Source organism: Antedon mediterranea, chromosome 1 (assembly GCF_964355755.1).
Source record: "Antedon mediterranea chromosome 1, ecAntMedi1.1, whole genome shotgun sequence".
NCBI lineage: Eukaryota > Metazoa > Echinodermata > Crinoidea > Comatulida > Antedonidae > Antedon > Antedon mediterranea.
The window spans coordinates 39,636,136-39,650,936 of NC_092670.1; the positions used below are offsets into that span (position 1 = coordinate 39,636,136).

At 33.5% G+C, this 14,801-nt stretch overlaps 1 protein-coding gene across 1 annotated transcript in view; it reads right to left on the bottom strand.

The window, feature by feature from the left end:
• Nucleotides 1-3,200: 3,200 nt before the first annotated feature.
• LOC140045029 (uncharacterized) overlaps nucleotides 3,201-14,801 on the bottom strand; it is a 32,645-nt gene continuing 21,044 nt past the window's right edge. The window contains exons 43-60 of the mRNA XM_072089765.1: nucleotides 14,547-14,798; nucleotides 12,977-13,228; nucleotides 12,045-12,287; nucleotides 11,626-11,865; nucleotides 11,283-11,396; nucleotides 10,846-11,109; nucleotides 10,258-10,370; nucleotides 9,755-9,962; nucleotides 9,410-9,511; nucleotides 9,037-9,161; nucleotides 8,561-8,707; nucleotides 7,910-8,267; nucleotides 7,328-7,503; nucleotides 6,982-7,149; nucleotides 6,576-6,691; nucleotides 5,608-5,870; nucleotides 5,084-5,153; nucleotides 3,201-4,828 (exon numbers count right to left, since the gene is read on the bottom strand). Coding sequence (XP_071945866.1) covers nucleotides 4,213-4,828; nucleotides 5,084-5,153; nucleotides 5,608-5,870; nucleotides 6,576-6,691; nucleotides 6,982-7,149; nucleotides 7,328-7,503; nucleotides 7,910-8,267; nucleotides 8,561-8,707; nucleotides 9,037-9,161; nucleotides 9,410-9,511; nucleotides 9,755-9,962; nucleotides 10,258-10,370; nucleotides 10,846-11,109; nucleotides 11,283-11,396; nucleotides 11,626-11,865; nucleotides 12,045-12,287; nucleotides 12,977-13,228; nucleotides 14,547-14,798 — 3,827 coding nt within the window. The 3' untranslated portion in view covers nucleotides 3,201-4,212. The remainder of the gene's footprint in view (nucleotides 4,829-5,083; nucleotides 5,154-5,607; nucleotides 5,871-6,575; nucleotides 6,692-6,981; nucleotides 7,150-7,327; nucleotides 7,504-7,909; nucleotides 8,268-8,560; nucleotides 8,708-9,036; nucleotides 9,162-9,409; nucleotides 9,512-9,754; nucleotides 9,963-10,257; nucleotides 10,371-10,845; nucleotides 11,110-11,282; nucleotides 11,397-11,625; nucleotides 11,866-12,044; nucleotides 12,288-12,976; nucleotides 13,229-14,546; nucleotides 14,799-14,801) is intronic.

Sequence of the window (14,801 nt, forward strand, 5' to 3'; positions counted from 1 at the left end):
ACAGAATTTAAATCTTACCCGCCCTTGCGTTTTTAAAGACATTTGCCCATTTGTCACATCTTTGTGTACCAGTTTATGAGTCAATTTTGTCAGTTCTGTAGGGTACACATTACTTGCAGCTGTAGTTTCTTCAATTTGATGCACAGCATTTTGAATAGTCATAAATTGCACAAACCAACAGTGGTGTTGGTAGTCTGGAAGGGGTGTCCATATTGGGAATAATGGCATATGTAGAGTCTATACAGGTAGGGATCTCACGAAATAGACGCCTGTTCTTTGTCGGTCTTGCAACTATGGTCTACTGTTCCCATTAAACATAACTCTTCCTTGCATATGCGACATGTAAGTGAAACAGAAGTTAATGAATGTTCTAAAATTGTTGGAATTTTGATCAGATTATCTTTATTAAAATTGAAGCCGCAAATAAAACATGGAATTGATGGTTTCAAAAGGGCATTAAATAATTTATTGACACAGAAGGTACAAAAGAAATGGGAACAGGGTGTCTGGATGCTATCAAGTGACAACAGGTTGTTGCAAATATTGCACTGATAGATTTCATCAACTTGGTTAAAAATTACAAACTGCCGACTGACTGCAGGAAGTGGAGTGATATCTTTCGAAAATATACCACTCTTGCTTCTTAGATTAGAAGGCTTCGGTCTTGGGCCTGGTCTTTGCTAATTTGTATACAAGTAACAGGTTACACAATGATTTTCGCTATGCGATTGAAACTGAAAAGGTGTCAAAATATGTCCCTTACAAAATTTGGAATGGCAGGTTGAACATAGTGCTTTGGGAAGATTAATATTTTCAACATCAAATGATTGTGGTGTGATTTTCATATTTTCTAAATTATATCTTTCATCATTACGTTTAATTTTTTTCCCACAACAGAAACATATTGACGACAGCGCCTTTCCGTGAAACTCCATGTTCTGCAAAACAAAAAAATGTTGATATAGTCTTTGGCCTACAGTAATAGGCTATACAATGGTACATATTCAAAATGTATAGGCCTACCTCAGTATAATAAATATTACCAGCCTACTTGCAACATACAAAATAATTTATAAACATATAGATAGATATATGAGAAAATTAACACTTTCAACTTTCGACAAGGTAGACTACAAAATAACTTGACAATCAATTCCTAGGCCTAGAGTTTAGGCCAGCATATTAGGTACGCTCGGCGCGGTCATCCCCGCGCCTCTAATTCGTGTGTAGCCAACCGTTACACAGTTCGTTCGGAAAGAGAGGTGTACATTCGGCCGATTTATTCAATTTTTTTACCGTCACCTTTTTACCTTTCCTAAACCTATTTATTTATATAATATTGATTTATCACATAGATTAGTAAATATAGTATTACTTAATAATTAAGATTGCAAACAAAATAAGTACAGATTCAAGGATAATTTTATTAACTTACGTTGTTTACAACTATGTGGCGCTGTTCATCGTTGTTATTGTTTTACTTCCGTATATAGGCCTAGCCTAGGCCTAGTCGTTGATTTATTAAAAAAAATACACTTTATAATAATTTATTTAATATTTCACCCTAAATCTTAGGTAGAATGATTATTTTATAATAACATGTATGAATACGCTAATCAAAATGTTTATATATGATGTTTACACTTCGACGATAAAAGTGTTATCATAATCGCCGATTTCGTTGACAATGTAAATAGAATTCAAGGCTCGCGCGGTTTCCGTAATCACTCTGTGAACGTCGTCTGCTACCACCCTCCTCCGTCTCTGAGGGCGCTTTCAGAAAAATTATGCATAGCGCGGGAACAGCTGTGGCCTAACTATAGCAAGTGGCGGTTTGGCATGAATGAGTATAAAGACTAAAGTAGGCCTAGCTAGGCATAACCTAACAAATTTATAAAAATCCTGGCTAGGTCTACTCAGTACTTACCTTCAGCCTCAGGTAGTCTTTTGACAAAATTATAAATTATTATTTGGCTTTCAAGGACGCTGTCTGCTGGCTATAAAAACGTGAGAAATGCGCTAATCTCTCGACCACACAATCGATTGTTGTTGATCGATGATGATCTGTCAACATACCACAAGAAACTGACAATTACAGAGCCATATATAAAGAGTTACGACATTGAAAATTAGAAGCCATTTTTGTGTCAAAGAATTCGCACGCTGAGGGCGCGCGCGTCTCTTTTGTATAGCGTTTTCCTATAGTTCATGCATTATTTTTAGATTTTTTTGTCTATGAAATAACGCTTTATATTCCGTTTTTATTTTAGTAATTAATTTTATTAATGGTATTAATTTGGTAACATATATATATTGTGTCTATAATAACAAAAGAATAAATGCTAGGGCCTACATGCAAGTCAGGATACATCAAAGCATGAACCAATACAAAAACACACAAATTCACCCCTCTTTTTATACAGTATATGGCTCTCTGTGTGTTTTTGACACCGCAAACTTTCAGAGACTCGTTCATCATTTCATTTGTAATAATTTGCCTTTATTATTTTAATATTGTTCATACCCTATTCAATATATTAACAAATATATCCACGACACTTTATTATTTTATTTAGTCATCAAAGCATGCATTATGAATTGAAAATATTACATAATTGTTATTAATGGGACGTAGTTATGGGATGTTTTGTTCCAAAATCAATCAATCGAACGTTATAATGTACTAGAGCACGCGCGCGCAATATTCTTTGGCGCAAGTACTTCTGTACGCTGTGCACATCGATATTTCACCGTAAAATGTGCAATTACATTTTTTTAAATATAAGAAAAAGTTTAAAGTATTTTGTTGCTCCTATACTTTACATGCATTAATGCAGACAAGTTTGACACATTTTGATCTGCATATCACGTGACTATAATCCAATGTCGTAACTCTTTATACATATGGCTCTGGACAATTATATGCAACAACGCCCTCTAAAATTGCACTAACGAGATCAAAGATTTAAACACGCGTACCGCCATCACACCACCACCGCCCACTTTTACGTCACACGCGCTATGACTGTTACGGATGGGTGACTGCATAAAAAACATGAACAATGAAGGTGAATCAAATCAGACTTTAAATAGGCCATTTTGCAGTTTTAATAAAGTTTAACAAAAGAATAATTATTTCACTTATAAAAAGACAAAAGAAACAATTAATTTTAAACAAAAACATTGTCTTTGACTGACAATTTAAGTAATTTTTACATTTTTACAGGTAAATAATTTTTTTTCCGATCCAATTTTTGGTAAAGTGAATAAGAATTATGTGACATTAAAATGGCATATAAAAAAAATTGAATAATAAAATTTAGGGGGGACATTATATCTTTAAAATCATGCATGTTATTTTGCACATCACTAAGCTTGGCTCTACGCACAGTAAAACAATATCAAACTTTAATTTCTTTCAATTTTGTTAAATTTTGTTTTCATTATTTGTTAAGAAACTATTTTTATTTTAAATAACATTATATAATTACTGATAAATAAAATATTTTTACAATATACAACGTACATAATTAATAAATGGATTTAATACGTGCCTTCTAGGCAAAAAATAAACAGTATAGCCTAATACCTAATAAGTACTGTACGTAACTATTATATTAAACCTATGATTAAGTTAAGTTTATCTTATTGCACTCCACCCTTACTTTTAATTTGTTTATGATACCAGGTACTACAAAATCAGTACCTTTTTATAATAAAGTATTACAAAATATAATACTATTTTATTTAATGCAGATTAACTTAAATAATGTATTTGTTAATTTCATCACCACCATTTTTAAATATGCAATTATTTGTTTGTTAAATTGAAACCACTAAACCATGTTTTGTTCAATCACTATACGATAAATTATTTTTATTTTAAATTAAGGGCATGTGGCGCAGTGTGTTGGAAGTTGGATTACTGATCGTGAGATCGTGGTTCGAACTCTCGCCACATTGCTTGATCCTTAGGCAAGATCCTTTACTTACATTTGTGTCTCTCCACCCAGATATATAAAATGGATACCGTTACACCAAGACATAACTTTGCGCTGATTTCTAGCTGCATTATGGGAGTATGTTTCCATACATGTTTGATAAAAAAAATGACCGGGGTAATAATGTGCAGCGGCGCAGTCAGAGCTTGCTTATATGCGCTATATAAGAATGAACTATTATTATTATTATTATAAATTAGAAAACAATCAACTATTTACTAAAACTCAAACCATTTGGCGTTTTGCCAAATGAAACTTGGTTATTGTTTGAACTGTGTCGCCTCAAGTCTGTGTTTGTGTTTGTAACCGTGCCATTTCCATGCGAAGTGGATGAAAAGTCCGACACTTTTTTAGAAGCGGCAAAAGAACTGTTCCTACGATCACTGGAATACCAAGTACTACTTCTGGTTCCTCGGAAAGTCGACGATAGCGATTTAAAACGTCTCCTGGTCTGGCCTGTCCATTGCCTATACTGACGTTTCCAATATTTACGAACATCTCTACTTCTCAAACAATACATGACAAATATAAAGAAACCTTGAAGAGAATTCAGGATACAGAAGAGTATCTGGATCATCGTAGAGGCCGTACCGATTGCAAAGAACCCAATAAGCCACGTCATTCCCATCACTACAGATATACAAACTGCGTTCTGCAGTAGTTGCATGCCTTTATTTTTTTTCTGAGTTTGGTGAGCTTGTTTTGATACTTTGCCCAGTTTACTTAGACTGTATAACACCATCACAAATATTACCACGTTAAAGATCAATAGGATTGCTATGGGTATTGCTACGCTGTAATACATGCGGGTTAGAACAAGGAAACAACTGCAACGAAACAAAAACAACTAATAACATTAATGAAAATAGTGAAAACATTTCAGAAAGAAGAAGAAAATGTTTTCACAACTAATAACATGTATTATGAAACCAGAAATGGCTGATTCAGCAGACAAGGCCTAAAAATGGTAAAATGTAAGTGCTGAACTGAGCCTAATGTCCTTTTGCATTTTAAATTTCAACATTTGGGAATTAATTTGTAGTAATTTTGGGGTTTAAATAATTCAGAAATGATTCACTTACTAGTTGTCTGTATTTGCATAATTATCGACATCAATTGCTATAGTTACAACAACAATCACAACTGGTATGCCTGTAAAATAAAGATTATAACATGAATGTCATCATTATGTTCAGATGGTACTGTAATAATGATGTCATTATTTCTATCTTTATTTTGAATTGTCATATTAAAAAAAAAATTGTTTATTTCATACGCATCCAACAGTGAGCACAAACTCGCCAATTACAGGTAAAACTATTTTATAATAAGTCTCATCTCAGGCTTAGGAGTGGAGTTGAAAGAGTTGTGAGTTACAACCCTGGCACTAGGTCAGGACCTTTGGATTTAGAGGTCAGGACCTTTGGATTTAGAGGCAAGCACGTTAACCACCAAGCTACAGCTCCACTACTAATTATCATCAAATCAGTTAGTGCACAACTGATCAACAATTTTAAATTACATAAAATAAGTTTGAGTATTCCACAAATATATACGCCTTTGGATGTCTTAAACAGCACTGATTGAATACATGGCAAAGACTTACCCCAACCAAAGAGACACGCTTTTAGGAAAAATCTAGAAACATGCGTATCCAGAACTTTAACAAATGAATAATACATATTAATAGCTTGTACAGTCATCCAAAAGATTGACGTCAGTAAAAAGTAGTGAATTAGTCCGGCAATAGCTATGCAAGAGCCCTCTTTATCATTTTTGTCAATCCCTACGAGAAAGATGATGTATAAACAGAGTAGCGATACACACAGGTGGCACAGAATCTGTTGAGGTTTACTTTTACGTAGCTTCCTGAAATAAGAAATAGTAATCATGCAAGTTAGTTTAAACTGTGAATCGGAACTTGATATGTGTAAGAGAGTTCTTGATATAAGTTTGACTTTCTTGACGTTTCGATCAATATGATTTGAGCGTCCTCAGGAGTGAGAACGTAAGAGATTTATTAAAGTTTAATTTAAGATATTTTATAGAGGGTACTCTACGACCGAGTAGATTCTTGTCATTTGATTGGAGGATTGTGTTTTCCATAACTACTCCATTGAACTCTTACGTCATCAAGACATCAATTTCGTAATATGTCAATTGAATTTTGTTGCCCGTTTTTTTTATACACATACTTGCAGAAAAACAACTGCTAGTTGAGCCAAGTTTTTGTGTTTAAATAAAGCATATTATTATTATAGCATTTTGGTATGCACGACACAAGGCTAGGCTGTTGACTGATCGTGTATGAAAATCAACCTCTAGTGTGAGCCTTTTACTGCCTCTCCAAAGAGTTTTAGGTCTTTTCTCTCAATAAAAATAGGTGTGTTATAAAACAAATAATGAATATTTTATATACCTGCAATGGCACAGATAATTTCATTCGATGAAAGATGGAAAATGTTCTATTTTCATCTAATTTTTTTACGCTTAGTGCACAAATTTTACAGGTTTCAAACAGATCCAAATGCTTAGAGAGGGTCCTACATAGTAATGTGTTAATTTTTCTATTACCTGTTGCTTGTGAAAGTAAAAATAGTTGCAATTAAGCATGCAATTGATATACCAAGACCAATATATGTGATGTATTCTGCTATTTCGTTTTCCACTATTGTATCCGAATAAAAATTCTGAAAAGGAAAAAAATATAAATCAACAAATCCACTCATGAGAGGAATGGGTTAACATTTGACCTTTAACCCCTGTAGGTATACAGGAAAAACCAATGAATGTCTATCATGACATATCCCTCTTTATTGTGTCCAACCAAAAATAGCTACAGCTCCGTCAAACACTATCAAACTAGTTTGACCAAAAAGTGTGATGTGTAGTGATATGACATCATCATGTCCATACATGGGCACATCACATTTGTTTGTCACATAAAGTTTGATACTGTAGACAGGGCTTGATGACTAACCATAAGAACAGCAAAATTTGTTAAATGGTCACACTGGCAAACTTGTCTGTCACTGCCATCCATAGAGCCATTGGCTAAGTAGCAGCCATCACTTGACCAGCCACCAACATCACCGTAAAGTTTGAAATCCCAAAACACACAGGTGGTCTCATTATTATTCATGGATATCTACATACAAGAAAAATACACAGGTGGTCTCATGTTATTATGGATATCTACATACAAAGAAAAAACACAGGTGGTCTCATTATTATTCATAGCCTATATCTACATACAAGAAAAAGCACACACAGGTGGACACATTATAATTCATAGATATTTACATACAAGTGGTCTTCCATATTACCTCAGATGGTATAAATGTTGTTGTAATTGGTTCTGGTAAATTGTTCAATTCAACTCCAGGTATTGAAAGAGAAATGACTTGACCGTTTGGTCGTCTGGTTTCAGTATCAAACTGAGTGGTTGGAAACAGTGAGCTATCATTATATACTACTGTAATCACACGGAACTCGTCGCTGCCTGATACAAAAAAAAAGGAAGCAATATTATATTTGCACAATAAGAAAATGAGGTAAAAAAATATGTATATTTATTCACTGTGTGTATCTAGGGACGTGTTTCCTTGCTCTCCACATCTCAACACAATTTTGATGATTTCTACGTTTCATACGTGCATGATCCAAAAACTGACCGGGGTGAGAATGTGCAGGCCATTGAGAGCTTGATTATATGTGCTATATATAACAATGAACTATTATTATTATTGTTAAAATAATTTAATTTGGCTTCGTATGATTATTTTTTGATGAAGTTTCTTTTTTTCTAAGCCAAAAAGTATTGTTACATATATATAAATATTATTATTATTATTTGATGTTCAGTGTCTCTGTGTGTGTGTAATGATAACACTAATATTCTCACATACCAGATGAGGTTGTAATCATTGACGAAACTCCTGGAGGAATATAAATACTGACAGACGCCAAGTTATCCAACTGTTCACTGAACTCTGTGACGTCCGTGATTTCATTGTTGTCTGATGATTGGAAAGACGCAAACCCAAAACCAAGGTCAAGTTCGTCCATGTTTAATATTTGCGCTTGTACTGCTACGTTGCTGGTAACCATTTCATATTTATCGTTTTCTAAATCAACGATTGCTAATTGTTCTTCGAGAGATTCAATAATTCTACTCGGAGCGTTTGATTCCATCTGGCTCTCTAAGAGGACGTCATCTTCAATTTCAAACAGACTAGCAACAGTGTCAACTAATGTTGATGTAACCTAGACGGGAATTGTAATAAAATAAATAATAATAGCCGGATAACTAATTATTTCATCTGTAACTTTCTAGGAGAACATCATCGTACAGTAAAAATTATCATTATCAGATGAACTTAGGAAAATGTTAGCAGAAGACGACCCCGGATTTTTCAAATGGGAGATTGCTAACATGGTATAGGGGAGGGGGCTTCTCTGCATTGGATTGGCCCCTGGTTAATAATTAATATTGCGAAACTGAAAAAAAGGAGGAAAGAATAAAAACAGGAATGAAAAATAGAACAATGGAAACTCACTTGAGGTGACGTTGAATTGACAGCAACAATACTTTCAATAATGTCTGCAGTGGTTGTTAGACCATCTGATGTAATGTTGTCTGATCCACTTGTAATGTTGTTTACTGCAGTAATTACTTCTTCTGCATTATCTTCAGTAACTTCCACCTGAAAATAATCATTTAGGTGAGATAAAATGGGAAATATTATATGATGTATGTTCTCTGAAAAAATAATTTTTTGTTATTTCATATGTATCCAACAGTAAGCACAAACTCGCCAATTACAGTATGGATAAACTATTTTATAGTTTATCGTGCTTATAAACTAAGTATTATTTGAGGCTTAGGGAGTGGAGTTTAAAGGGTAAAGAGTTACAACCCTGGTACTAGGTCAGGATTGAACCCTGGACCTTGGAATTGGAAGGCAAGCATGTTAACCACCAAGCTACAGCTCCACTTTATCAATGAATCTGAATTTTTTTTGGTACAACTAACCTCATTCAGTCGTTCCAAAAGTTCGTCTGCTGTAGCATCTCGACCGCAGTTTTGGTATTCCACCTGACAAGTTGCGGCAGATAGACCATCGCTATAGCAAGTACAATTGGCTTGCATCTTGTCATCTATATTAGAAAGATATATATTTTAATTTCCAATTTCAAATGTCAAGTAGTGGTTAAAGGCAAAGCTTTCAAACACTATCAATGTGCCTAATATGGTAGTGATGTGCCCAAATATATTAGTGATATGACATCATCGTGTCCATATATGGGCATATCACGTTTTCTTGTCACATAAAGTTTGATGGTGTAGACAGAGCTTTATACATACTGTATCAATATGAAATGTCAGTTTCACAATTGTAACTTACAATTCACTGTACTTTGTGGGCAAAATTCTCTGGATGCTACGGTTTGACCAACATCAGCAGGCTCAAATGTTACGTCACCTATCATCCCTCCGCTACAACGCTCTGTAAGTTAATTTAACACGAGTTTACTGAACTATTTAGGAAAAACCATAAAATTACAATTGAAGACTCGACAATGTAACCCCCTACTCGTCACATGAGGTAGATGTGTACACTGGACCTACAGTTTATAGTCCTTATCCGAGAAAACTCGTTCTACAAGTAAAAAACTTAAATATTTATAGAGTTAAGTTAAATACTTAATATCTAAGGGCCTGATAGTGTCTGAGCCATTCTATATCTTACCAGTGCTAAATACAGCAATACTATCAGCATCAATAAACCCTTCTGTTTCAGCTAACAATGTCAATTCGTTGAATAAACCTTCACTGAATTCAGTGTACGATATGTCTCCACTTGGCGTGTAGATGTTGACGTCAGCAATCACGCTTCCAGAACTTAACTTACGAACTTGCACAAATATATCGCTTAATGTGCTTAGACCATTCGTTAACTTTAAAAAAAAAAGGATTTTTTTAGAAATTATCAAATAGATCAAAAACTGTTTTAATTACTTATTTTCAATAAAAACATTTTTAATTGTAAGTAACCAGTTTAGAAATTGTTTTAAATAATTATTTTCATTTAAAACATTTTTAATTGAAGTAACCGGTTTAGTACATCGAACTAAGAAAGGACCAGATAATTTTGAGCGATTTGACATTATTAATTGTCTCTAAATTTCGCTTTTTTTCTGCACTTTGTTAAAAACGATTACTAACACCACTTTGATTTTAAAACAAACTTACCAAACTTGCAATGAGTGTAGACGTGTTTTTAAATTCTTCAGACATAGTATCGGCCAATGCTGAATTATATGTTAAAGTCAGGAATGACATTACCACCGGTACTGTGTATGCATCTAAATGATATTTTAAAAAAATATAAAAAACAATAATTCCAATTAAGTGGTTCCTACTAGAACTCAACAGATGTATACAGGAAATTAAATCAGATTTCATGCAGACAGGGCAAACACAATTATTTACAGTACGTAGGTTGCTTTACGTTGTGTTGCTAGTGGAAACCAAACTTTATACTGTATTTATTCAAATAACGGCAAGGGTTTAATACAAGTTATAATTATTTGTTTTCGTTTTTTTTTTCTACGAAAGTGATTACCATTATTAAAACTACAAAATAACCTATTCAAAGTCGGATTCATTTTTCATGTTTTTGGGGGACATTGAATACATCTAAAGAGCAAGCTACACTCAGCACAAATACACTAATTTGCTTTTATTAGGAAACATTATAAACAGTAAAACAGGATTTGAATTTTCTTCTAGTGCTGAAACCTTCTTTGAACATTTCACAATATTATAATAAGTAGTAACCTGCAGCAATGAGAATCGCTTCCTCTGACATTGCTGTTTCAGCCTCGTGTGGTGACACTCCAAACGCTTTGCAGTAGTAATAGCCTTGATTATCCAGACTCAATTCAATTGTGAGATATTCTAGACTCTGTGTTTCTGATGGAAGTTCATTGTCGTCTTTATACCAACGCCAATCAACTGAGTAGGTTATGTTGCAATGGAAAGTGGCTGTACTTTGAAGGTCCTCTCTCAGAGCTAGTGGCTGAATTTCTGCAGTGGGTCTACCTAAAACATTTAAAACAAAAATGGAGTTATATAGTTTAAAAAATGTTTTCCTTCAAGAACTAAATTAAATTGCTGAGTTACTTGCTGTTTGATGAGTATGAAATAAAAAACAATGCTAATTTGAACTAGTGCTTTTCCACCAGGAAAAGAGTAATATCATGTAAAATATTTACCTGGTTCAATTTCACAAATGTCGCCCTCATACAATATCGGACATTTGCATACAAATTCTGACTCTAATTGCGCACACGTTCCACCATTCATACAAGGATTTGAAGTACAAGAATCTGGTGAAACAAATAAATTTGCATTAGACACAATCAATCAATTCTACAGTTCTGTCTACACTATCAGACTAGTTTGAAAAAAAAAGTGTAATGTGCCCAAATATGATAATAATATGACATCATCGTATCCATATATGGGAACATCACATTTTTTTGTCACATAAAGTTTGATAAACAGAGCTTTATATAAGAGAATGGACAAAACAAACATTTTTAAATCTAATTATACCTCCTACTGTGATTTCAAATTGACAGGTAGCGTTGTTTCCTGATTGGTCAACTCCGGTGTATGTCACTATATACTGACCAACAGTAAATACATTCCCTGAAATTTCAGTTGAACTTAGCAGCACAGTTTCTCCAGAATTATCGGTATACTCCGGATCTTCCCAAGTAACATTTATTCCAGAGGGAGAGGTTGCCACAACAATGATTTCGCCAGGGCAGTCTAAAACTGGTGATTCTTTATCTATCAAGAAATAAACAGTGGTAAAAAGTTCAGTAGAATTATAAACTTGTTACAGAAATGTTCATGCGGTCATGCGTGTAGCCGCATGAAAACAAAATATTGACGCTCTATTTGAGTGGAACCGCGTCGGAACAGGTGTGAAAGACCCTCAACAAATGCAAAAATAAAGAGTGAATTACCTTCAACAGTGACATTAAATGTACATTCGGCGGTGTTACTGCTGTTATCACTGGCAGTGTAAATGACGATACTAGTTCCTATTTCAAATGAACTACCAGGATTTTCTGAAGCTACAAGAGTCGCTTGACCTGAATTGTCTTCAATTACAGGAGTTTCCCAAGTTACTTGAGTGGTAGACAACATTAAATCAGTTTCCTCAACGATACTAACTGGACAAGTTTGAAATATTGGATCTTGATCATCTAGAATGAATCAATTTAAATGTCAAGACTTTTTTGTGGAGTATTCAAGAGGACAACCACCAAGTACCAAGTATTACCAAGTATTTATTCATCAAATCAAGGAATAAATACATACTTGTATTTGATGGTTGAAGACGGTGAAGTAGAAAGGAATGTATTATTGAAAGAGTGGGTATGGGAATCCACCATCAAATAAAGAAGTTTAAGTATGAACAGTATGTTTACTTAAACATGGGATAAACCTGACAATCACATAACATTTACAAAAACAGTAAAATGCTTGAAAAATAAAATTATCTAAGTGCATGTTAAAATGAAAACCTGAAATAAATTAATCACACCTTGTTATTACCATTTAGAGCCAATACCTAAGCCTCATAATAAGATTAGAAAATGGGGGTTCAAATTTCTGTAACTTGTTTACAAGCAGCATGTCTAGGGGACTGCACTGGACTGCCTTGGATAAGTTGTTTACCTATGTACTCCTTCCTAGAAGGAGACGGAAAGCCAGACAGTGGCATGTTATAAAAGATACTTGATTTGCTCTTGATGAAAGAAGACATGTTTTGTTAATTAATTAACTCTAAGTACAGAGTAATAATTATCTGACTATTTATTTTACAAGTCTTAATAGATCCCAATATAACAATAAGTTCAACCTTATACATGGGCTAAAACAAACATGGTACCTTTGACAATAACGTTAAAAGAGCACTTGTCCATGTTGCCAAACACATCTGTAACCACATACTCTAAAGTTGTGACACCGATAAAAAAGATTTGTCCAGATTGGTTGTATTGAGTACCGGACCCAGACACGCTCAAGTCTTCAGTGTTGTCTGTGAAGTTAAATGACCAGCTGCTGACCAATGCAAAAGCTGACCCATCATCAGCGAAGATATCAATATTGTCAGGACAAAATATACTTGGGTTTTCTTCATCTATTTACAGTTTGTAAAAATGTCAAATAGAAGATTACTATTCATAGTTAATTTTTATATATTTTTTTTTTTATTTTATTCAATCGAAACCAACAGCGATAATTACCGTCACTAACAGAGACAATAAAGACAATATAAATAATAATTACGCCTACCACCATTGGTAAAAAAAATTAAGTTTATAGTATGATAATGCAGACGTTGATAATAACAATATACAGATAAAATTAGTACCAACAACTGTTGTAAGTCCTGGTAAACTAAAGATATAACTATAATAAAAATAGTATATCATATCATAATTTTAAAAAGTCCTTATAATTTGTGTACATGACTAAATATTCAATTCCCTAAACATTTTATTCTATAGTAGTATCTACATAGACATTCAAAGACATTAAAGTGAAGAAAGCTGAAAATCTATAGAAATGTGGAGAAATCAGTTGGCACAATTTCCATTTTGTCAACAAAATAGCATTTAGTGGCAAACTTTATGAGAAAATGTCAAATGTTTCAAACTTTCTCCTGTAAAAATAAAAAGTAAGAAGAAAAACACAATGCATGCTCATATACAAACCTCTGTTTGAAAGTTATAAAACAGCTTATAAAACAATCTTCTACAACTTTGACAAGATAATACTTGATTATCTTCCCGTAAAATGACCAAATAAAAGAAGAAATAGCAAGCCGTTCGCGCGCAAAACAAAACAGAGCGAAAAGAATAATAATATACTCGCATACAGTTATATGGCTACAAACAAAAAACTATCTGCCAGTAAATCTACACCGTAACCACAACAGTAGTAGTAGTCTATATCTACTGACAAATGTCTCTAATTTTACGCATTATCAACAAGAACCAAATAATTGAACAACTTTATACCTATACACCTCATACAAATAAGTAGTAAAGTATTATACTCTTCAAATATGCATTTTTCTTTATTGTTCTGATATCAATTACAATCAATGCTTTATAATGAATTTTCTTGTTTTTTTCACTCGCCATTGAAAATTCATTATTTATTGATTAATAGTAATCATATCAGAAACTAAAAAAAAATGTTATTTGATGGAAAACACTGTGATCAATTCTGAAGGATATAATTGATCACACAAGTTGAAAAAAGACATTAAACATTTGACACCATGTGTGCAGTTGGTATCACCTCTCCTATCTCTAAGGAAATAGCCAAGTATATATACTGTAGATAGAACAGAAAATATGTAAAACATGATAATTTTCCACCTTAAGTATTGATGTTAGACAGACTTACAATTATCCTATTATTATATTCAGCAAATTTAAATTCCTTACCAAACACTTTTATATAGAAAGTACATTCTGCCATATTCCCATACACATCAGTAGCTTCACATGTTACATTTTGTCTTGTCACCGGCCAGATCGCTTCAAATTGATCGCCAGATTCTCTACTACAGGTCCAAGTTACATTGCCTGAGTTGTCACTTACTGATACATTCCATGAGATAGTGGAATATGCTTGACCAAGATCAGTTAATGCTACATCAATGTTGTCAGGACATGTTAACATAGGTTCATCATCATCTA